The sequence below is a fragment of the Copidosoma floridanum genome, unplaced genomic scaffold (assembly GCF_036245765.1).
Source record: "Copidosoma floridanum isolate Cflo_tuat_1 unplaced genomic scaffold, Cflo_Japanese_pri ptg000004l, whole genome shotgun sequence".
Classification (NCBI taxonomy): domain Eukaryota; kingdom Metazoa; phylum Arthropoda; class Insecta; order Hymenoptera; family Encyrtidae; genus Copidosoma; species Copidosoma floridanum.
The window spans coordinates 29,388,846-29,414,332 of record NW_028321881.1 but is presented as its reverse complement, the minus strand read 5'-3'; the positions used below and the strand labels follow the sequence as shown (position 1 = coordinate 29,414,332).

Below are 25,487 nucleotides of genomic sequence, written 5' to 3'. Positions count from 1 at the left end.
GCGAACTGTAGGACAAGCTCTGGAGGATATCTATGAACATACATGACTTCAAAAAGATATCCTCGTGTCCTTCAGATAGCAAAGATGGATAAAGCTTATGCCGATTTGTGGATCGCTTTGCAATGTAGGGTTCGAATCCACATCATGGTAGATTTTATTTTATTTTTTAATTTAATTTATCAATTTGTTTTTATTTCTTTCATTTATGTTTAGTTTAAAAATACTTTTGTGTCGTCAGAAATTTTTTCGAATGCAACGAAATAAATATTGTTACTTTGATACTTCTTGTTAGCAAGGCTATTCCATAATCCTACGGAAATAGTTATTAAAATCTTTTCACAGTGCGTATTTATGTTATGTTTGAAAATATGTATGTGACGTCAACATTTTTTTCGAATACAAGGAAATAAATATTGTTACTATGATACTTCTTGCTCCAACCATTCCATAATTTTATAATACTAAAACAACTTTTAAGGATTTCAACATAATTAATGCATGTGGAAACTCCTAAGAAATCATGAACATCCTATTTACAACAGAATGAAGCCGGAGGCAAGAGTCTAAATTAGAGTACAATCATCAGCGCCTGTCTACTACTGTTTACTAAAAGTTGAAATTTTAATCAGTTAATTTTGACAAACAAAATAGAAAATAGTTTTGTAAAAATTTTAAAACTAATTGAAAATCTTTGATAAGGTGAGCTATACTACTATCCAATTTTAGACTGCCAAGAGAATAATAATGAATGAAACAGTTCTAGTTATGAGTAATTAAAATTATTCGGCAATATTCTCAGACCAGATGTTTTTCAAAATACGCTAGTATTTTATTTTAAGAAAATACTTAATTATTTTTTAAGATGAGTGCTATAATAAATCTATTTGTATGCTTCCGGTTATTAAGGAAGTTTAATATATTATATAAAATGCAGGAAAAGCATCGTAATCCTTTTAACAATGATACCATGAGGTAAGTGCAAGTAAGAGTCTTTTCAGAGTAACAGCCAAGAAAGAGCCTTTTCAGATTTTCGGGCAGAAGAGAGTCTTTTTAAACTAAAAGAAAAAGCCTTTTCATGCAGACGTACACTAAAGTGTACTAAGCCAGCATCAATCAGTACAACAAGAAAAACCGAGCCTGACAAGGTTGGTGTTAAGTCCCACGAATTGTTGCTCAAGATTATTCACTGACATTTTGGAGTTTTTTTTTGGCTCCTCACCTAGCTCTCAGTTGGTCATGTACCTCTGTAAAAATTCACACGTTTAATCTATACTATAGAGCGAAACAAAAAGTTCAACAAAAAGACATAAAAGTCTTTTTAACAAATTTTTTTACTTCTATTTTAAGGTGGTAATGTTTATATTTTTACAGATCAATTACTTGAGCACTAGCTTATAACATTATCGTCAATCACTAGATATCACGGAGTGCTTATTGGCAATGATAAAAATAATCAAACAATAATTAATAACACAAGAGCCGATTACCAGCTACCGTGGATCGCTTAATGACTAATAATTACATTAATAAGGTGGCCAGTAAGTACCCTATGTTATTTGGTGTTAAGCGCTTCTGTTGTCAACTAATACTTTGTTAATCATTAAGATTCTCAGTAAGCGCCCCATCATACCTAGTGATTTACGATAATGTTATGATTTAATGCTTTATTTATTGATTTGTATATATCCGTAAATGTAGTACCAACTTTAAATCAGGGAAATAAAAATTAAAGGCTCTTTCTTATGTTCGGTTTAGAAAGGCCCTTTTATGCCTATTACTCTGCAAATACTCTTTATTATGCTAACCTGACGAATTATTTAGAGTCAGTAATTGTGAGAACTGATCTTTTAACTACAAATTTATGCAATAATAAAAAATGAGCCAGGGGCTATTTTTGTTCGCAAAATCTTTTATTAAGAGTTAAAATAGTAATAATAAATACATTTGTAGTGCAAATTATTTAAAGAACCTAGACGTTTTCTAAAAAACTCGACAAATTATTTATGCTAGTTTTCCATGTTTTTCTTAAAATCGTGAAGTGTTCAAACTAGTTTCCTGTATTTATGTACCTACTATTATACAATAAATTAATTAAGCTATAATTCTCGAATGTTAACAAATAGAATTGTTAAAAAAGAGTTTTAAAGATTTCAAAGTTGAGCTACCCATGGTGAGTATTCCGTGAGCTTTTTGATAAAAGCAACCTATGTCGGATGGTTAAAGATACCGATAATACGACTATGCTACTATAACTACAAAAACAAAAAAAATCAGCTGCCTTGAGTTGTATAGCTATATAGCTAGTAGTGCATTTTGAGGTCCATCTTATCAACTATAAACAATCAGATAAATTTATGCAGAACATTGTGTGTTGCATAACATATAAAATAAATGAACCAATTAAGAGGATTGTAAGTGAAATTTCAATCGTGAAACTTAATACTTTTTAAAGTAATTGATCTATAAAAATGTATATATACAGTGCCACCTTCAAAGCAAAGAAAAATTTTTTTGTAACTGAATATGATTTACGCACTGTGAAAAGATTTTAATAACTATTTCCGTAGGATTATGGAATAGCCTTGCTAACAAGAAGTATCAAAGTAACAATATTTATTTCGTTGCATTCGAAAAAATTTCTGACGACACATATGTATTTTTAAACTAAACATAAATGAAAGAAATAAAAACAAATTGATAAATTAAATTAAAAAATAAAATAAAATCTACCATGATGTGGATTCGAACCCTACATTGCCAAGCGATCCACAAATCGGCATAAGCTTTATCCATCTTTGCTATCTGAAGGACACGAGGATATCTTTTTGAAGTCATGTATGTTCATAGATATCCTCCAGAGCTTGTCCTACAGTTCGCAGCAGTTAGGATGTGTAAAATTAATAAATTAGTGGTTAAAGCTGTACTGACAACCTTAAAAATTAGTTAAAACCGTAAACTTTTTAAAAAGATTAACGGATTTCAGAATGATAAAAGTACGGGAAAATTAAAAAATAATGTATTGAAATCAAAGTATGTGCATACAATCAAGAGCAGCAAGTTCCACGATTTAAATAGATAAAAATGATGAATGAAATGAAAGCAAGTTAAATATGTACAGCATATACTCGGTTGCAGTCAAAAGCCAAAAAGTCGTGTCGTCGCTTGCTTTGGCTGTGCACTCAGCTATACAGCTATAGAGATAACATTCCCGCTCCTCTCCTCGTCGGCGCACATTCAGTATGCCCCTTTCACATGTCTACAAAATGTACGCCTATATGGATATTTCCACGCAAATCCACTTTTCTCCTCGTAGCCGCATGCCCCTACCATGATTTTGAAATAAAAAAAAATTTGCGCCTGGTTTGGCGCTTGGCCTCGACGGGGTGCTCGATTCAGTGGAAAAAAGTGGGCACACTCCGTAACATTGCAGTCATTAATCTCCCTACTAATCTCTGCTAATGTCACTGGCGGCAGTAGTTACCTAGCGTATACTATAGCGTATGATAGAAAGGGCAGTGCTCTCAAATGTGGCTATAGAAAGCAAAACGCAAGACCTAAATAACTAGACAGCATTTGACACATAACAAATTAATAAATAAACCTTAAGCTCGAATTAAGTTGAATATTGTTTTATTGGCCTTTTTATGGGGAGAATCACGTCAACTGTCTCAGCGCCGCGGTGGACGGCCCGCGCGGTCGTCAAACACGACGTTGTCAACTCGTCGTTTCGGTGTCAAAACTTTGATACAAAAATAATCTAAAAACTTATTCTTACGTATTTTTTCCTCAGCTTTCCAGTGGTGGCATCAGTTTTTCGAAAATTTTCTCCCATAACCTCGAAAAATGCACTTGTTTGAAAAACACGTTTTATCTCCATGATCTTCAACTTTTGGAATTTTTTTGATAGTCTAGATCGAAAAATGAGACATTTTTACGTAGATATCGACAATGAAAAAAGAGGGGTTTTTCGTTTTTATAACATATTTAAACGACGAACGAGACGATGGGAGCCGCAGCGGCCGGGCCATGCGCGGCAGGAGCGCGCCGTCTGCTACCGTCTCTCTGACTGGATGTAAACAAATACACCTAACCGTGACGGTTTGCACTTCGCAACAAGTTTCGATTGATTAATTAAATATTAGTATTTATTATTTTTATGACTTGAGATTGTGCTATCGTAAGTCGAAGTTTTCGTAGGTTTTACTGCAAAGAAACGAAGGTTTTTTTAGTAGCAAATCTGACTACGAAGAAACTTCCTTGAGATTAAAAGACGAAATTTCCAGTGCGAAACTGATTCCAGGGACACTGAATTATCATGCGTTTATCCCCATTAAGGATAATAAATTAATTTTGAAGAAAACTTCTTTGAGTAACCAGTATGAAATTTTTCCGAAACTGAAAGAACGTAAAACAAGTGTCACTTCGATTACCATGCCTAAAAAGAAAAAAAGAACGAAGTAGAACAAATTTGTTTTTATTTTTTGCTTTATTTATGTAAATATCTAATATTTAATCAATATTAATCATTATTTATTTCTTTATTATAAAATTGTTGTATATATGAATAAATTTTATCAAAACATTTATTATTTATCCATTGTAAGCCCCGGTTAACTAATTGTTGTTTACATCGCCACTACTACATTATATATTATATAGCCAAATAGACTCACCGTAGCAGACGACACACGGCGGACGCGTTGCTGCCGCGCGTGGCCCGGCCGCCGCGGCTCACATCGTCTCGTTTGTCGTTTAAATATGTTATAAAAACGAAAAACCCCTCTTTTTTTATTGTCGATATCTACGTAAAAATGTCTCATTTTTCGATCTAGACTATTAAAAAAATTCCAAAAGTTGAAGATCATGGAGATAAAACGTGTTTTTCAAACAAGTGCATTTTTCGAGGTTATGGGAGCAAATTTTCGAAAAACTGATGCCACCACTGGAAAGCTGAGGAAAAAATACGTAAGAATAAGTTTTTAGATTATTTTTGTATCAAAGTTTTGACACCGAAACGACGAGTTGAAAACGTCGTGTTTGACGACCGCGCGGGCCGTCCACCGCGGCACTGGGACAGTTGACGTGATTCTCCCCTTATACAGATTAAATTTGGTCATTAGAATATAATGACCTTATAAGTTTGCATACGTATAAACTTTGACATGTACGTATAAACATACAATCTTTATGTATGCATATATATACACACCTTTTAGCGTACATTCGAACATTCCTATATATAGTTCAGAGATCATTTTGTGTAATAATATAGAAGTCATTGTAGTTTATGGCGGTAGGTATCAACACATAAAAGATACGTTACATTTAAAGGCACGCTCGCTGTTCCACAGCATTATGTAATAAATCAAAAAATAATTTGTTACATATTACAATGTTGTGTAAAGTATTACAGATAAAAAGTATGTTTAATAATTACTTTTCGAACGATGAGCGGCGTTGGCTTAGTGGTAAGCGTGCTTGTTACTGATACAACGCTGTTTTAGGGGTCGTGGGTTCGATTCCGGTGAATGCAGATTTTTTTCAAAAACTGTTTTCATCAAGAAAAGTTCCTATGTAATCCCGGCTGTTACGGAGTGGTTTTTTCCGTGGAATTTTCCTTCAGAGTAATTTCACAGTTTTTCCTAACCTTACAGGTCTTCGGGCTTGGGTGAATGCGAAACAGTGTTAGGGCTATAGGTAAGGATTAGCGGATTCGATGCCAGACGTCGGGAAGGGATCGCCGGCCTTACCAGCGAGGAGTGATCACTGGAACATGGGGCTTTTCGGGGGATGCTAATTAGCCTGGATCCGATGCTTCGGCAGAGAGCGCTGGCTTAACTGACGAGGAGTGGACGTCCTGGAATATTATGGATTCCTCTCCGGGGAAAGGCTACACAGTGGTGAGTGGACCGATGCACTATTGGTGCAGAGAGTGTCAGCTTAACTGGCAAGGTGTTCCACCGGAGATACTCACACTGTGCCCATGGATTTAGGTATGATATCAGTAAAAAGGGTTGGAAATGGGTGCGGCAATACACCCCCACACATAGGTGGTGAGTGGGTGGCTCCGACGACCAGGTCAAGGAGGCTGTCGCGGTAACCCGGTAAAAAGAAAAAAAAAAGAAAAATTACTTTTTTATCGAATTAGTCGAGATTGAGATTCCTTTATTACTTAAATATTTAAATTAATATCCTTAATAAATTTAGATATGGACTGTAAATTTACGAGATCAAGACTAGCTATAAGCGACACAATTGAGTATGGACCAAATAGTTGAATTTTCTGAAGATTTTGAGTCATTTGATTTCTCTCTGCGTTATAAAGGCCGCATTGCCAAAAAACATGCTCAATTGTGTCCGAGTCAACTCCGCGTGCACACAAGTCAGAATCAACAATATTATGTCTGTAGATACTGCTATTGAGTGACGTAAGATTGCTTCTTATTATATGAATCGACACTATCGCCTTCCTGGGAAGCCTGCAATCAAGAAACCTAGGCGATGACTTCTCTAGAAAAAAATTATTAAAACAAAATTTGCCTTTATTGTGGCCAATTATTTTTAGATTTGATATATTTAAATTTTCTGATGAAGTCCGAGTATGGGATTTCTCTCTCTTTGGGGAGGATAGTACCTGAAATCGCTGCTTATTTTGCCATTGTGTCAACCATTTTGTTTCCCGGGATACTTACATGGGATGAAATCTATATAAATTCAACCTGTTTGTCCTATTTACTCAACTGGTACAGCAGTTCTTCGATGTCTAGTGTCAGAGAACAAGGAACACTTCTATGAGATTCTAATGCACTTAAGAAGTCAATAAATAATCTTAATCTGGAGTCTGAACTATGAGCAATTTTACGGAGTGTATATAAAATTGCTAAGCATTCAGCAGTAAAGATGGATTCTGTATCATGTATTTTATGCGAAAATTGGAAATTTTCCTGATCAGACCAAGAAGCGAAGCCAAGTCCTGAGTTACTTCCTAAATTGTTTTGAGCTGTCTATGTGTATATTAATATATCTAACATTAGAATCAGAGAAATTGTTAAAGAATTCGGCTTTGGGGTCATCTGATAGTTGGATTTTTTTGTCAGTTTTGATGTCAATCTTAGAAATAAACAATGAACCCTCGAAAGAACTTGTGTACTTAAAATGAACAGATGAAAACCTTATTTGCGGTCGTAGAGGGTAAGCGATTTCAAAACAATCTAGTAGTAATAACCTGGAAAAGTTTTGATTTTACCGGGTCGAAGATCCATAGTCAATTTATCGAATCTAGGGTCAAATTACCCTCCATAGAATATAGCCGGAGTAAGTATTTATAGCACAAATATTTAAATCTAAGTTCCAGAGAAGGAAAATAGGACTCGGCTCAAATGTGTTTAGGTAGTTGAGTAATTATTTCATAATTCATCCTATCGATCTCTGAAAATGATTCTATTTTAACTACTAAGAGCAGAAAGCAATTCTTTATACGAAAAGAGGTTTGAAAGGTAGGAGTCAATTCAGATGTAGGTTTCAAGTAGGTCAAGAGCCTTGGAATTGACAGACGTGAATTTTTCTTCAATGGCTAAATATAAATTGTCTTTATATTGTGTGCACTGTGTGGAAGAGAGGTGGAAGAATGCCGCCCCCCCCCCTTCACGACCCTCCAGTTTGGACTCTGACTCTCTACCTCCCAGCAACTTTTTGGCGGTAGGATCAACTAAATTACGCATTTATCGTTAAATAATCATGTATTTCAGCACCTAATGTTAATTAGTAAAATACTGGACAAAACGAGAAGATTCGTTCAAAAATCAGTCGGATACCTGCTATTGTTTACTGTTAAACTTGAGTTGAATTGGACTCGCTATACCTTAGAAACGCATTAACGGATTTCAACTTTCTTTTTAGAAAGAAGCGTCTTGCCAAATACTATCATCCTACAAAATTTCAATCCAAAAAGTTGAAAATTCGAGAAGATATTGAATTTGTTAATAAGCCAAAAAATGATCGCAAATTTAAAAAAATTCTCTACGATCTTCTAATTATCCGATTGTAGTTTTTCAAAATGGATTCAAAGGTCTAATGATCTACTATACGTCATAAAATCAGCGATTTACATAATTAGTTTTTGAACCTCTAGCAACACTTTCAAAATTTCGATCTTTTTCGGAGACAGCTAAATTTTAAAATTATTGTGCAAAAACAAAAATAGATACCAAGTTGGTTTTTGCACTATTATTTTTATTAAAACTTGAAGTTTCCCTGACAGTATTTTCAGACGGATATAATGTTGTCTTCAATTTTTTTTCTTCAACTTTTCCAAATTTCACTTTTATTTGTTATTTTTTTATTTTTTCTTTTAATTTCAGATTTTTTTGCAATAAAAAAACCGTAACTTTTGGGGTGGGAATGTATCGCGATTCTGGTTTGCTACCAACATTTCGGAGGTATTCCCGTAAAAATTTGAGCTCCGACTCAAAATGGCAAATCAAGCCAATTTCTGACAGATGCTTATTGGTCTTATACTCTTTACCTCATTTACAACCAGTTTCCAAAGACTATACTAGTTACGGAGAGTGACGATATGCTCGTTTAGAAGGGTGATGCACCGAGAGTGTTGTTTTGATGTGTAACGTCAAAGGTCATGGCAAAATATGTTGAAAACGGTGGGTGAGAGTTTGGAGCCTTGGGGGACACCGGAAGTTATTGGGCGGGAGTGGGAGAGGAAGTCGCCTACTTTAACGCGAATGAATCTGTCCTAAAGTCCGGGGGTTCTCCGTTTTTGCCAGAGTTTCTGAACTCTTTCCTTCTCCTTGATTAGACGCATAAGGTCGCTGGGGAGTTTGAGTGAGTGTTGGGGAGCTGTAATTGTTGTGGTGGCGTCTTGTGTGCACCTGTTGAATTCGTCTATAAATTCCTAAACTACTATGTCAAGTTCTGTTTGGGACCTGATGGGACGACATTTAAATAGAGAGGATTCGAGGTTATACGCAAGGTGTACCCAGTCTATGTGGCTGGTGGTAACTGGTATAGTGAGGAGGGACTTAAGGATCTCTAAGTAGACTGGATTATCGTTGCAGGAAAGGTCTAGAGAGGTTCGTAGTTCCGTAGGTATAGTTAAGTTTTTCGTCAGGAATGTGTCTAAGATGTCCGGGTCTTGGTCTGGAGGGCTAGGATAGTGAGTCGGTTCACTCGGAACCACAATGTTAATGTTGAGGTTACGAAAGTGTTTGAAGAGTGAACGACCTTTAGGATTTTCATACTTGCATCTTCACGATTTGTGCTTGGCGTTTAAGTCCACCAACGATCGTAGGGATGTTGGACTCAAACAGCGAGGTTATGCATTAGAGATTTGGATCGTCGGTTTGAGGAGAGTAGAGGGAGATGATTCTAATGGAGGCAGATAAAGTGGTGTGTACTTCGACTCCAACTGCTCTGCAGTTGGCAGCGTCCGTACTTATGAATCGATGGCGAATGCTCTTGCGAACAATAATAGTTACACCGCCATGGGATTGTTCGCGTCTGTCTCGTCTGTGTACCGTGTAGTTTGATATGTAGAGTGCCTTTGTGTTGTCTAGGTGCGTTTCTGTAATGAATGTAATGTCGACGTTTTTTGCCTAAAGTATGTGAGTGAGTTCAGTTGTTTTAGGTGTGATGCTGTTTGCGTTTCAGTTGAGTAGTGTGAAGTCTCTGTCTGACCAGAGATTAGAAGGGAGATTGCTGATTGCCATACTACAGAGTGTGCCCACTTTTTTCCATTGGTTCAAGCACCCCACCACGGCCAAGCGACCGAACCAGGCGCACATTTTTTTCATTTAAGAAGCACGGTAGGGGTATGCGCCTACGAGGAGAGGAGTGGATTCGCGTGGAAATATCCATATAGGTGCATATCTTGGAGACGCGTGATAGGGGTACACCGAATGTGCGCCTACGAGGAGAGGAGTGAAAATGTCGACTATATAGCTATATAGCTGAGCACACAGCTAAAGCAAGAGTAACGACATGAGTTTTTTCTCTTTTGAGTCTTTTAACTCTGCAACCGAGTATATGCTATATATATTTAACTGACTTGCTCTAGCTCTGGCTTCAATGTTATATGTGAATCTTATTTAAATAGATCGTGGAACTATACGCTCATTAATTATATGCACAGACTTTTGATTTCAATACATTATTTATTAATTCTCCCGTACTCTTAACATTCCCAAGTTCATTTATGTTTTTAAAAAATATGTAGCTTTAACTATTTTTTGAGGTTTTCAGTACAGCTTTAACCACTAATTTATAAATTTTACACATCCTAACTGCTGTGAACTGTAGGACAAGCTCCGGAGGATATCCATGAACATACGTGACTTCGAAGGAAGATACATGTGTCCTTTGGATAGCTCAGATGGATAAGGTTTATGCCGCTTCGAGAATTGTTTTGCACTGAAGGGTTCAAATCGACATCACGGTAATTTTTTTTTTTTTAATTCAATTTATCATTTTGTTTTCATTTCTTTTATTTGTGTTTCGTTAAAAAATATATATGTGTCGTAAACATTTTTTTCAGATACATTAAAATAAATATTGTTACTTTGATACTTCTTGTTAGCAAGGCCATTCCATAACTTTATACTACCAAAATAACTTTTAAGGATTTGAACATAATTTGTGCATTTTAAAACTCCTTAGAAATTATAAACATCCTATTTACGACAAAAAAAAGCTGGAGGCAGAAGTTTAAATTACAGTACAATCATCAGAGCCTGTCTGCTGCTATTTACTTAATGTTAAAATTTTAATCAGTAAATTTTGATAAACAAAATAGAAAATAGTTTTGTGAAAATTTTAAAATTGTTTGCAAATCTCTGATAAGGTGTGCTACTTTTATTTAATTTTAGACTGTCAGAAGAATAATAATGAATGAAACAGTTCGATAAATAAGTAATTAAAATTATTCGGCAAGATTCTGAGACAAAATATTTTTCAAAATACCGTAATATTTGGTTAAAAAAAAAAAAAAAAAAAAATAGCTTTTACAATCATCGTAATACTTTCAACAATGATACCATCGGGTAAGTACAAGAAAGAGTCATTTCAGAGTAAAAATCAAGAAAGAGTCTTTTTAGATTTTCGGGCAGAAGAAAGTCTTCTTAAACTAAAAGAAAAAGCCTTTTTATACAGAGGTACACTCGCACTGCGGTGCATTAAGCCAGCGTCGATTGGTACAATTAAGCCCAACGAAACGTTACTCAAAATTATTCGTCGACATTTTTGAGTTTTTTTTTGGCTCCTCACCCAGCTCTCGGTTGGTCATGTAGTACAAATCCACAAATTTATTCTATACTGGAAATCAAAACGAGAAGTTCAACAAAAAGACATAAACGTTTTTTTAACCAATTTTTTTACTTTTATGTCAAGGTGGTAATGTATATATTTTAATAGATCAATTACTGAAGTATTAGTTTACAACATTATCGTCAATTACTAGATATCACAGGGTGCTCGTTGGCCAATGATTGAATTAATCAAGCGTTAATTAATAACACAAGCGCAAATTACCAGGTACCAAGGACCGCTTACTGATCAATATAAATTGTGGTGACCAGTAAGTACCCCATGTTAATTGGTAATAAGTGCTTGTGTTATCCACTAATGCTTCTAGATCCTCAGTAAGAGTCCCATCATACCTAATGATTTACGATAATGTTATGATTTCATGCTTTATTTTTTGATATAAATAAATGTATATATATATATATATATATATATATATATATATATATATATATATATATATATATAAGTGTAGTACCAACTTAAAATCAGGGAAATAAAAATTAAAGGCTCTTTCTTATATTCAGTTTGAAAAGGCTTTTTTATGCCTATTTCTCTGAAAAAACTCTTTCTTATACGAACCTGACAAATCATTAAGAGTCAGAAATTGTGAGAACTGAAAAAATTTTTTAACTACAAATTTATGTATTAATAAAAACCGAGCCTGAGTCTATTTCTGCTAGCAAAAGCTTCGATTGAGACTTAAGGGGGATGTCGTGATATTTTCTTTCATAAGAAATTTCTAAAAAAATTTATACATAAATAACATTTTCTAAAATTTTAAAGAACCTAGTATCATCGTTTGTGAGTAATAAAATCGCGAAGTTGGCCACTTATACACATGCTTTTAAAGATGACTTGTCGAAAAATGCACGTTTTACTCATAACTCTTGAAATTTTCTTAAGAATATTTCAAAAAACCAATATGTTAAAGTTTATCATAGTTTACATGAGTATAGGGGAAGCCTAGCTTCATCATTTTTAAAATATAACAGTTTAAAGTCCAATTACAACGTTACTAGAATACTTATGTAGCGGTAGTCTGAGACGAAAATTAGGTTAATTTGTTGTTTTAACGTTTGGGTTTCCTTTCTGGGTATTTTTTGGTTCTTTACATCTAATGTTTAAATTATTTACCTGTTTTGTTAAGAATAATCACAAGAAAGACATTTTTAATACAAAAACTCCATTTTTAAGTTGACTGTACCACGACAACCCCCTTAAATAGTATTAATGTATGCATTTGTAATGCAAAATCTTTAAAAAATCTTCAGTTTTCTGAAAAAATCGACCAGTTATTTATCCTAATTTTCTATTTTTTTCTTAAAATCGTGAAGTATTCAAACTAGTTTTCTGTTCTTATGTACCTACTTCTTCATGATAAATTAATTAAGCTGTGTTTCTCGAAAATTAATATACAAAACTATAAAAAAGGCATTCATCTTAACTATCCGAAGGACACATGCATCTTCCTTCGAAGTCACGTATGTTTATGGATATCCTCCGGAGCTTGTCCTACAGTTCGCAGCAGTTAGAATGTGTAAAATTTATAAATTAGTGGTTAGAGCTGTACTGAAAACCTTAAAAAATAGTTGAAGCTATAAATTTTTTAAAAATATAAATGGATTTGGGAATGTTAAGAGTACGGGAGAATTAAATAATAATGTATTTAAATCAAAAGCCTGTTTATATAATTAATGAGCATTGCCCGGCCAAAAAAAATCACATTATTTATTACATGACGTTATCGAATTGTAACAAATCATGTTATAAATCACGCAAACAATCACGTGATGTGCAAAAATCACGCTATTTATCACGCAATAATTAACGTGACATTATCGATTTTCAGCCAGGTGAGTTCCACGATTTAATTAAATAAGATTTATACATAACATTAAAGCCAGAGCGAGAGCAAGTCAGTTAAATATGTATAGCATATACTCGGTTGCAGAGTTAAAAGATTCAAAAGAGAAAAGGGTATCATAATAAATGAACAAATTACTACTTTACTTATTTGACAATTTGCTCGGCTTGCGTACTGGGTTATTGCAAAGCAGTGAGTTGAAACGTAATGTAACCTCACTTGCAGATAACATGTGTGTGGCACCCCCGATTGGCGAAAGATGTAAGGACATTTTGCAGAATCAAGGTGTCGACGAAGGGAAGAATTCCCTTCAGTCCAGCAAAGACTAGGAATCTGAGATGGAGATGAGCAACGATGAAGCACTGCAGGACTCACCCGTACCCAGCTGAAAATTTGTCATAAGGTCTTACATAAGTTGTTGCGTAATTTATTTAATAATTTCTTATGTAATTTCTTACATATGTTCTTATGTAAGTTCTCATGTAAGCTCTTTAAATAGAACTTATGTCAGATAGAAGTTGAGGATTAACTTTTTCTCTTTAAAACTTTAATGTTGGTATTGAAAACCAGCGGTAAAAATAATTTCACTCTTATTTATACATTACTCAAAAAATTATATCAATTTTAAAATATAAGTTTATACATGAAATAAAGTTTTTTTAAAAAGTATTTCATTTAAATAAAAAGTGGAAAAACGTTTCTTAACTAGTATCAGAGATTGTAAAAAGCAATAACTTGTGGACTTAATAACATCGATGTTAGTAGCAGGTGTACCTTATGAGGACGTCAATTCTTTCCCATGCATCGAATCCACTCTGGGCAAGTCGGTAAGACACTTGCTGAGAGATTCTCTGGACCAGGTTCAAATCCTCTTAGTGAAGGTAAGAGATGCTTTTTTTTGGTATTTACTAATTTATATTAGCTATTCTTACAGTTTTTATACAGAAAAAATTTTAAAATTCACTGTATATGTATGTAGATAGTAATTAAATGCAGTTAAACGACTAATACACGAACTTTTATAAGAAATTATATAAGATCTTATGTAAGTTCTTGGTTGATAAGCAAATGCAAGTTCGTGTACAAGTTCTGACACAAGTTCTGTTAAAAGAACTTATATGAGAACTTACATAAGAATATATGTAAGAAATTACATAAGGAATTACGCAAGAACTTATGTAAGACCTTATGACAAAAAAAGACAGTGCATGTGATATACGTCCATGAGTTTTGCCGGCCCTTGCGCACTCTAAAAAAATGTGCGCCCGGTTCGACGGCAGGCCACGGTGTCGCCCCGATTGGTGCCAAAAAGTCGTCCCGTATCGTAGCATTGGCGTTAGCAATCTCTCTACTTATCTCTGATTCCAACGATAATTATCTCACCTTCATACACAATTTCGTTTCATAAAAGGTGTATTTATATTCTAATATATTCTAAGTATTCTAAGTTTAACTTCATACTTGGGTACCTAAGCAACCACTCTCCTTTGGTTTTCAAAAGTTGAAGTTCCAATTTAATCTATAATACCTACATACTTGTTATGTTTGATACTTTTGAGGTTATAATTAACCAACCTTTTTATTTTTAGCATAAGAATGCATGTTAAAGAAGCTAACTTTAAACTCAAATATCGCAGAATTTTGACTAATTGAGAGGATTAAAAAGGTATCACTAATTTCAACTTTTTAGAAGTATACATCTACGTTTTCGCCAAGACTACGATTCCTGTGGTGACACAAACTAAGTGTGGTTTCCGGAAAAAAAAAACTTATCAAGGAATATGGGAAAAATAATTTAAAAAATTCCATCTAAATCCGTTTTTAAGATATTGAACTCGAAAGTACGAAGTATTCGTTTTACGTATAAATGCGATATCAGGGCGATTTCTTGCAAATTTGATAGAAAGTGAAAAAAAAATGATGAAAAAATTTATACTTGCTTACTTTTTAAGATGTTGCGAACCGTAGCTAAATGCAAAAAAAGGTACTTTAACAAAATGGCCTAAAAAAAGTTGTTCACAACGTTAGATGCAATTTTTTTGCGGGATCATATTCTTTAATACTTACTGTATAATCTACCAAAGTATGAAATTTTTTTAGAGTATGGGAATTGGTTATTCGTTCCCGAGATAGTGTTATTTTAAAGAGCGCTTGGAGTTTGACTGTACTCGGCCGATAACACCGGAGTCGAACTTCAGAGTGGACGTGGTTCATGCATCGGTGGCTACAGCGGCTCGTTGCCCCTTACGCGCCGTCCTGCCGTGCGCAAAAAACACTCATTAGGTTTATCATTTCTTAAGCAACATCCACATAGCAAGAAACTTTGTTACTTTAGTAACTTGTAAAGTAAGTATTAAATAATATAATCCCGCAAAAAATTGCATCTAACGTGGTAAACAACTTTTTTGAGGCCATATTGCCAAAGTACCTTTTTTTTTGATTTTAGCTGCGGTTTGCAAAAACTGTAAATCCGATCTTTGCAAAATTTTAGCTCTTAATTTTTATGCAGAAGAGAGTTATTGATTTTTGAATATTGGCTCAAAAAACGAAGTTTTATGCATTTTGCAGGGAACCACTGGGTCAATCGGGATTGATCGTAGCTTATTTTGTTCGTCTTTTTTCCACGCATACTGCTATATTTTTTTTTAACTTTAAGGCTTAGTGTTCGTTTCCGATGCTAAAAACCATGTTGTAAAATTTTTGCTATTTTTTTTGAAGCCTTAACGCAAAATATTTTTTGTTCGTTTTTAGTACAATCGATTGGCATTATTTGAATCTCTAGAACATATTTTTTTCGTGCTAGTCTGAATTTTATGAAACATTACCGACATTTTAGCTACTTCGATCCCACTATTTAAGTAGTTTATTCTGATATTTTTACAATTAAAATCACTTTTTCTGCATCTGATTGTCAAATTCGAATTTTCGTAATTTCGAGTTTTGTATCTCGAAAACGCATCAAGATAGAATAAAAAAAAATTGTTTTTCCATAATCCTTGATAATTTCTTTATCGAAAACCACACTTACTTTTTGTCGCCACAAGAATCGTAGAATCCCCAGATTTTCGACCCTAGGGCATTGGAGCTTCCTGAAGTAATCAAAATTAGAATTCTTAAAATAATGTGTGCGTGCATATACTTACTTTAAAAAAAAATAATTTGTAGACAACTCTCATGAACAAGGATGAATTCAACGAATTTCTATTGCTTAAATCAGTAATCTAGTAAGTAGCGTAAAAGTGAAATCACTAATAGTAGCAATCACAAAATAATGTGATATATTTTTTTGATGAGGTTGTAAATAAAAAATATTGTTACATAAGAATATATAAAATATTGTAAAAAATAAACATATATAATCATGTAAAAAAATATTTCTCACGGTCATTGCATAAGTCAATCCGTGCATAGTTTGATGGTGTAGAAAAATGAGGCGCTGCAGACGGAATATCAAGAAGACATGCTATTTGATTCATTTTTTTTTGCCTTGCCTTTATTCTTCCTTTAGTTAGTCTATATAATAAAATATTGCGATAATTGACATGAGTAATATGTTTGCAAGAATTTATAAAAGAATCTAGACGACAATGGATGATGAATATTCTCATCATACCTCTGTTTGGCTGCCATACAACGAATATGGTCATCGAATATGAACTTGGTAGACAGCAAAGGTACACGATTAGTTGCTCCACTGCTGAGAGGCTTGTGGATCGTCAAATGCAGACATCGAGAGTCATCCTTATCACCTGTTACCTCGATATCCTGCAAGAACCCAACAAACTTCGCAACACCCCAGCCAAGTTTACGCGAGTCCGGCTCGACCAATATCAGTTGGATGAAGTCAATAACCATAAAACGGCGAAGCTTTTGACCATCTTTCCAGACAACCGTACATGCGATGAGGTCGCTGTTATCTGGCAATTTATGGTGGCAGGCATACAAGTAGTTTGATTAAATTAAAAAAATCCCATAATATGATGAATTTTTATGCACTTACTTAGATCTAGAACATTATTAATTTGGACGCAAGTCCCTGAATTGGTCAGTGGTAGTTGAGTTTCAAATTCATTGTTCAATGTTAATGATAGCCCGCGTAGTAATAAAAATACGCGTATAGCTCTGCGAGACCTTTCAACCTGAAAGCATATTTAATTATCTATTATTTTTGCAGATGATATACGTTTTTTTGTTCGAGTTTATTGAAATTAAAAATAATTTAACTACTTCTCCGCAAGGTAGTCTTTTGCTAAATTCAATGCCTGTCATTGGAGTGCCAGTTGGAGGTAGCAAAATATTACTATCCATCATAAGCCATTCAACTTTTATTGGTTTTTTCTGGATTTTAATGAATTCATCTTCAAACATATCCAAAAATATATCTTCACTCTGTCAAAATATATTAATACAAATGAGTTATCTTGCAAAATTTGCTTTTTACGTTGAAATAAAACTATTTCTCAATAACATGCAACATGCATTTAGAAATTTAGCAATTCCAATTTTCCATTTCTTGACCTTGTAAAAATTACGCAGAGTTGCGGTGCTTTGTTCTCTTGCTACTCTGATGGCTGTTAATTGGCTGTCTTGTAATAAATTTTTTTTTTCAAAAATCACCAACTGCACTAATAATTTTATTGACAGCTCTAAAGTAACCAACCGTACTTTCGTATCTGATTTAAAAAATTGTATTTACTCCATTGATTTTCTATGCACTCTCTTTTAATAAATAATAACAAAGGGCAAAACAATTCTTACTTGTTTGGCAGCTAAGACTTATAATTCTAATGATTCTATCTACTAATGTTTGATTGTAATAATCTTCTGCCGATTTTTTCAAAGGAGTCAAGACCATGCCTAATGCATCAGTGCATAGATTCTAGAATTTATTATCATCATCATTATTATTATTATTATTATTATTATCATAAGGACAGTAACAAAAAATGACACAATTATACTGTATAAGTTTATGTTGATGTATTTATTATGATGCCATTAAACTATTTACCTTATTGTTAGTTAAAGCATAAAGTAGGCACAAAGCAAGTAATGCGGTATAATCATTTTCTGTACAATATAAGGAATCAAATATAGTTTCAAGAAAAGGTTTTCTGGATAGTAAATCTTGGTCAGAAATTTTATCAACTACATCCGATGTAAGCGGACTTTCAAGAGCTAATCTATGTTCTTTTTCTTCATCGGTAACACTTAAATATTTAATTTCCATTATTGTTCCACTTGCAGTACAAAATTTATCCAGTTCACTTTGTAGAGAGCAAGGTTCAGCATGGAAAAGTGCATTAATTTCAGTTGATACCGTGTTTTCTGTTATATGCAAGTCATTTTTTTGGATCTCCAAACATTTTTCACTTGAAAATTCAGTTTCATGATCAGTCTTTGTACTTTCTTCATTCTTATTTTGTTTTATCTCTTTGACATACTGCAGTTTTGAGAAATCATTGTGAAATTCATTTAAATCATCTAAAGATGTCTCTAAAATTTTTTCAGGTGGTGAAAAAGCAACAGTTTTATTATTAATACAATTGTCACATTCTTCTAGCACCTTAGTTGTACCATTTTTTACAATATCCTCATTAGACTTTATTATTACAGCTGCAAGTGTTTTAATTAAGGGTCCATGAGAAACAATTAAAAAGACTTGAGATAGAAGAAACAGTGCCACCACTGTACTGACGAATTTTCGCTCTCTCTAACACAGATATTTAATAATAAACATAAATTAACAATAATACGAATTTACTGAACAATACTCACTTGATTTTGATATAATATATCTTTTCTTCTCATCAATGAGTAAACATGTAAGGGAACAAGTAACTTGTGCAATAAATGATCTGACAAAACTTTATTTAAGTCTTCTATGTCAAGACAAAGAATATCATTTAAATAATGTAAATGATCTAAATGTTCTGCAACTAGATCTGACAATCTATTTTGACTTTGGTGACTGAAATATAATAAAGATTGAATTAACAAATAATTGATTGGTAACAAAAAATAATTGGTTTTTTGTAAATTGTGAAAAAACTTTTAATAAATAACTCTTATTTAATTGTTTGTAAGTTCATTTCCTACAGTTAATAATATGAAACAAATCATGTAGGCCTCATAAAATGAGGCAATATTTTAGGACTAAGATTTTAAAAGTTATTTCTTTTTTGTTTCCAACTATCAGGATATTGGCAAACAAAATGTTAAGGGGCACATTCATTTGGGAAGCTAAAATACTTACTCGGCATCATTTCTGACACATGTGTCCAATTCAAGAATATGATTTCCAATAAACCAAACAAGATTGCTAAAATATGGAGCAGCAGTTCTATCTCGAATAAATTTGAGCATCGAAGCATCTTCAACACGATAAACATTTAATGTTAATGTTCTTACCGCAATGCGAACCATACCTTCTGTGTGATTAAAGAACTTGATAGCTTCCGTGTACAGTGGAAAATCGTTTGTGTGCTTTAAAAAATTAATATCGAATAAAACTCATATTATCATCATTTTTAGATATAACAATTATACTTAAAAAAGAGGTTTTTTCTGCTACAATTATCAACGTAACCAGAAATGAACAAGGCTGCGATATTGATAAATTACTTATGTAAATAAAATTTAAAAAAAGGCATAACGAAAAAATAACATGCACTAATAACAATGTTAGAATTTAATGCGATTTTGATTACAAGCGTTAAAAACATATACTGTATGCAGTGAAAACTGAATGTAAGAGACAGAGGTACAATATTTATAATCTGAAATACCTTGTTTACCTCATTGTAAAAAAAATGAATAGTGTGTGCATTCAGTTTCAAACTCAGTGTCTTTAAGAAACTTATATAATAAGCCATAACTTCCTCATCGCTGAAATCAAATTTATGAACTATTATGCTGTTTACATGATTGTTACTCAAGAGGTAGTCTGGAATAGGTTATTATTACAAAACGTTTTGAATGAAAATTTCGCTTGACACAATGATTACTGAGCTACACTTACATAAAGACGTTTCGTTACGAATATTTTCGAATAAAATGTTAAGTGTTTGCAGTAATTGAACGCACACGTAGCTTCCACATTTTTGTTTCATTATCCGTAAAAAAAAAGATAACATATTTTTTTCCAAGAAAAAACTGTAAGAAATATGTTGCATTAAAATAGAATTTGAAATTAACTCTAAGATCAAAGCGCAAGCTTATAAAAGAACTCACTCAAAAACACTACTGTCATTTTGATCACCCCAAATCAATATTTCTGCAATAGATCTTAGAGTTTCAACCAGCAAACCTTTGTTATTTTCATTGACTATTTGATTTTTGGACAACAAGTTGTAGAGGAATCTAGAAAAAAAATATTTAAATAAAGTAAGAGGAAAAACGCATTTCTAATGATGTATATCGTGATGAATTAGATACAAGATAAAATAGGTAATAGAAAATGAATTGGAAAATTAAGTCATACAAAAATACTGCTTATTTTACTTGAGGTGATCCAGAGAATGAAGATTTTTAGGCTTCCACAGGGTGCCTCCAAACCAGCTGCGACTACGGAACATCGTAGAGCTATTCCTTTTAGAAGATTACCTTCAAAAAAATCATTGTTCTACAAGGTCCTTACATTATTAAGCACTGTACCTCTATCAGGGGCCGTACCACATAACTTTTTTTTGCTTCACAGGCCTATGTTATAACATAGGCCGATGTACAGAAAAATAGTTATATGGTACGGATCCAGGCATAAACATATCGCTAGATACAGTTGAAACTATAGAAATGTTATACATCTTGTAAGTTATATCTCTATGGTTCACATATATAGGGTGTTTTCCGCAATCGTCACCAGCAAGTAATTGAAGGTTGCGCTCTACGCTACCATCAGGTCGGTAAGTCAACTACCTTGAATTAACTGGCGCTCTGTTCCGTAATCTGGCCAGTTAAAATAGCAGACGACAGTCAACAGCGATAAAATCTTTACTTTTTTCTTGACTTTCACGTCGTTTGCTGTTTTAACTGGCCAGATTACGAAAAATAGCCCCAGTTTAATTCAAGGTAGTTGACTAACTGACCTGACAGTAACTAAGAGTGCAAATTTAAATTACTTGGTGGTGACGATTGCGGCAAACACCCCAAGCAGCGTTACCACGACGACCTACGTAACTTTACAGCCTCTGATTTTATCATTCTGGTAAAGAGAGCACGGTGTAAGATGTACGTGAAGTTTTGTGTAGTAATTAAAGAAATTACTACTAAGTAATGCCATATGGTCGATTTTATTAAACCATATGAATATCTCTATTTTTGGAGGTCGACTTTTGAGTAAAAAATAGATTGTAAACTTGCCGCAAACAGCACAAACTACGTCAACTTTTTGTTATCTATCTGTAAGATTAGTTGCGGCTGGTTTGTAATTATCAAAGTGACTTTGCTGTAAATAGCAATAGTTATTTGGATCAGCGCCATCTAGCGGTCTTTATTTTTTGGCCAAAAGTGGCTCCTAAAATTCTCAATCAGAGCATTCAGGATTAGAGCCATTTAGTCAATTATAAACCAGCCGCAACTCATGATGAAGCTATAAAATAAAAAAATAACGACACATGTGTTCTTGGCGGCAAGTCAACAATCTATTTTTTACCAAAATTAGACCTCCTTTGTGGGTGTAATCCGCAATCGCCGCCAGCAGTTACATATGTACGACGTGACAACGTTGCGTGGTTGGGGGCGCTACTGTCGATTTACTGGTGATGTGATCCGCAATCTCACCCAGCAGTAAAGCAGACGACGTCGGTCTACTAGCTCTTTTTCGTGACATTTTCTGATTGTAAACAAAGCAAAGCAGACGACAGAATATAATAAAATAAGATAAAATTCCAAATAATAGTTAAACTAATTTCTACCCCACCTATAGTATCAATGTTGAATCAAACGTTGAATGTAAGGTGAGTAAGCACTGACGATGACTTATAATAATTTAAAACATTATTATACTTTATCTTATTTTAAAAATTGTACAACCAAGTGAATATTTGGATGGATGTATAAATTTTTTTGTTTTATATCACTCAAACAGCTATTGTTGACACTATAACTTATACGTTACTGTAAATTGTATGATCTGGTACAATCATCAGCAGTGGAATATGAATCCTGGTTAAGACCAAAAAATTCTCCAAAAAAAAAAAAAAAAAAATTGATTGACAGCTGGTTACTTGAAGGATTAAACAAATGAAAAAGATAACGTAAAAAAGGACAGTAAGTAATAAAGGAGCGAGTACAGACGCAAGTGTAATAAGTTTTTCCTTTATTATTTAACAAACAGAAAAAGGCTTGTCTTTTAAAAATATCTTTATTTTTTCAACTTAAAATGTTGTTGGTAAAAAAAAAAAAAATTACAATAGCGGATCATTTTTATGCTGTTAATTGCTACTAAAATAAAAAATACTTTATTTGGCTTCGAAGACATTACAAGGATTTCATTAAGTTGTTTGTGCTGCAAACATTAATTATTTATAACTTCCAGGTTTAATAAGTAATTGTAGAGATAAAAGTAAAGCTATTGCTATTCGAATAAAATATACATCTACACCTACAGGGACTATCTTTAAAAGAACTATCATTGGTCTATTCGATGATGAATAGAAGGCTATTCGTATGGCATAAAACACTAAAAATACAAAGTGAAATGTTGTATGTACCTATTATTTATATTTACTAACTTATAATGTACAAGGACCTATGCAATGAAACTAGTTGTTTTATAACTAGAAAGTATTCGTACAGCATGAGACATTAAAAATGCAAAGTTCAATGTTGTCCGTACCAATTATTAATGCTTACAATCTTATAATGTACAAGGGCACAATTTCTCCAAATACACGAAATTTTTATTCATTTAAAAACGTTGAACAGCTTCTTTGAAGTTTAGTATCTTTAGAGTCTTTGACATGTTTGCTACAAGGTTCAGGTACGTTTAAGCATCCATAGGGACGAAGATTTACAAGAAAAATGTAACTACCACGTACTGGTATGGCAAAATATTCCAAGAGAGAATTGTATTGTGTTTTCTATAACAGAGAAAATTGGAATCACAAGGATTCCAGGCGATGGACATCTCTTCCCTTCGACGGCATTGGAATGTTTTTCACGGAGAGATTGCAAATCTCGAATCCCACTGTGCAATAATTGAAGTTTGATCCTCTTCTGAAGCTGTGTGACTACATATACAATAATGATACAAAATAGTTACGTTAAAATTTATGATGATAATGATTATAGAGGCTCTTAAATTGGCACCAGTGAGTCTTACCATATCATTCATTTTCAGATCCTAAATGGCAAAACGCTGTGAAAATATTGAAGCAAGAATGTTTTGCACTATAAAAAAAAAATGCTTTACTGTCAATATTATGAGTGCGTAAAAAAAAAGTTGCCAAGTAAACGTACCTTCTTTATTCCATAATTTATCTTGTACATCCTTAGCTGGTAAATTTTTTTGGAACCAGGAGACACAGGCACATTTGTTCAATTGAGATGCAAACTGTAAATTTCACTATCTTTCGCACCAGTAGCTAGAAAGTGAGACTGAAATGGATGAAAGTCCAGAGCTCTCACAGGACCTTCGTGTTTGTCGGAACCGCTAATCAAATAGTTGCTGTCGTTCTCAAACATCTTGTCAGCAGAGTAAATCTTCATTTTTCCATAATTACAGCAACTCACAATAATGCCATCTGGATTCGTTCCACCAGCTCCCACAATAATCGTATGACAATTTGATGGTAATTATAATTATTGTATTAAATTTATCAACACTATGAATATTTTAAGTATATATAAATAACAAAAAGGGAAAAACCTTTGATAACTTGGCACACTGGTATTGATTGAGAGAATACAAATCCAAACTGACATTACAGGACTAAAACTGACATCCAACTGCTGAGCAGCTGTTCCTGCATCCAAGCAAAATTGGAAAGTTGGTGGGCTGCTGGACTAGAGGTGACCAGGTCACATTTACAGCTTCATGCAACTCCTTAACCTTCATTACAATCATTGTGTTAAATTTCTCAAGACCATGAATATTATAGGTATACATAAAAAAAAATACAAATCATTGATCACTTGGCACACTGGTCTTTAGTTATATATCATAACCTGGCTGCTCCAGATTGAGAGAATACAAATACAAACTGGCATTAGAGTACCAAAACTGAAATCCAAAATTGGAAAGTTGGTGAGCTGCTGGACTGGAGGTACCCAGGTCACATTTACAGCTTCATGCAATTCCTAAACCTTCGTAATTCACTTCATTTGAATAATTGTAGACCATCAAACACATTTGTATTGTATGTTTGGAATATGATGAGCTGCGCACTTGTTAACTTTGAGCAAGTTTGAACTTCATTTTCATTATTAACTGTACTATCAGCATTACATTGCACCAAGTTTTCATGAGAGCGTTGAGTGACTGTTGCCTGTCCCTCCATTGTGAACAATAAATATTTAAAAAACCCTTTACTACAGCCTCTGGAGCAACTGGAGATTCACAGCCATTCGATGATTTCAGAGATTCAGGTACATTTTCTTGTCAAACTTCATCAGCCCTTAATTGTTCTTCACTCAGACATTTATTCTTTAAATTAGTGACTGTATCTGATTCAAGATGTATCCTTTTCAGTTAAATAACTTCTTCTTTGTTACAATGAAAATTGCTATTATCCTCCAAAATTGTGCTTGATAGAACCAATAATTGAAGTTGTAACCTCTTGCTTCTTGATCAGGTTTTTTTTTTGTTTTGGTTGATTTGATTGCAGGAAAAGTAAATCACAACTTTGTGACCGGAAACTTGTGGGAATTACTCGTTTGTCAGGAATCCCACGTTAAAGTCCTGCTTGATTTATATACAAAGTTAAGAGAGACAAAAAACTATACAAAAAGATAATAAAAAAACAAGCACTGCAATACACTAAACGCTGTTGGGTTTAAAACTGAAATATGCAGTTTACTCGTCAGATCTGCTTCAAACTGCTAGCACTCACAGCAGTATTTTTGCTCACCTCATCGTTTGACATAGTGATAAAGGCCAGACTTGTCAGCTTGATCGCGATGTAGAAAAAAGGTCCAGACTTCTTCGTCATCAGCACCGGCTCAGGACAGGACCGGGCACTAATGCAACGATCAGCTGACAAAATATACAAACACCGTGTGTCGACGGCCGAGTTATACCCGAAAGACGCGGCGACATGCACTCATGCAATGCGCAATTTGAGAACCGTTGTCGTAGCAGACGACG

At 33.7% G+C, this 25,487-nt stretch overlaps 1 protein-coding gene and 1 long non-coding RNA gene across 6 annotated transcripts in view; both read right to left on the bottom strand.

Moving 5' to 3' along the window:
• The window catches only part of ema (C-type lectin domain containing ema), a 154,717-nt gene extending 133,806 nt beyond the window's left edge, over positions 1-20,911 (bottom strand). For 2 of the 5 annotated variants that reach the window (XM_089597432.1, XM_014353006.2), the window contains exons 1-13: positions 20,684-20,911; positions 20,414-20,542; positions 20,202-20,335; positions 19,969-20,126; positions 19,437-19,666; positions 18,959-19,151; positions 18,192-18,893; positions 17,939-18,059; positions 17,699-17,853; positions 17,408-17,569; positions 17,181-17,319; positions 16,794-17,097; positions 16,563-16,693 (exon numbers count right to left, since the gene is read on the bottom strand). In XM_089597432.1, coding sequence (XP_089453558.1) covers positions 16,563-16,693; positions 16,794-17,097; positions 17,181-17,319; positions 17,408-17,569; positions 17,699-17,853; positions 17,939-18,059; positions 18,192-18,893; positions 18,959-19,151; positions 19,437-19,666; positions 19,969-20,126; positions 20,202-20,335; positions 20,414-20,542; positions 20,684-20,757 — 2,632 coding nt within the window. In that variant the 5' untranslated portion in view covers positions 20,758-20,911. Of the gene's footprint in view, positions 1-16,562; positions 16,694-16,793; positions 17,098-17,180; positions 17,320-17,407; positions 17,570-17,698; positions 17,854-17,938; positions 18,060-18,191; positions 18,894-18,958; positions 19,152-19,436; positions 19,667-19,968; positions 20,127-20,201; positions 20,336-20,413; positions 20,543-20,663 lie in introns of all 5 variants that reach the window. The other 3 variants (XM_089597428.1, XM_089597424.1, XM_014353009.2) reach the window with 3 other exon arrangements.
• A 2,105-nt stretch (positions 20,912-23,016) lies between these two features.
• LOC149375801 (uncharacterized) lies at positions 23,017-23,959 on the bottom strand. The gene is made up of 3 exons (XR_016293493.1): positions 23,642-23,959; positions 23,505-23,572; positions 23,017-23,412 (listed from the first exon to the last, which is right to left on the bottom strand). It is a non-coding gene; the product is annotated as an uncharacterized LOC149375801 (long non-coding RNA).
• Positions 23,960-25,487: the final 1,528 nt, after the last annotated feature.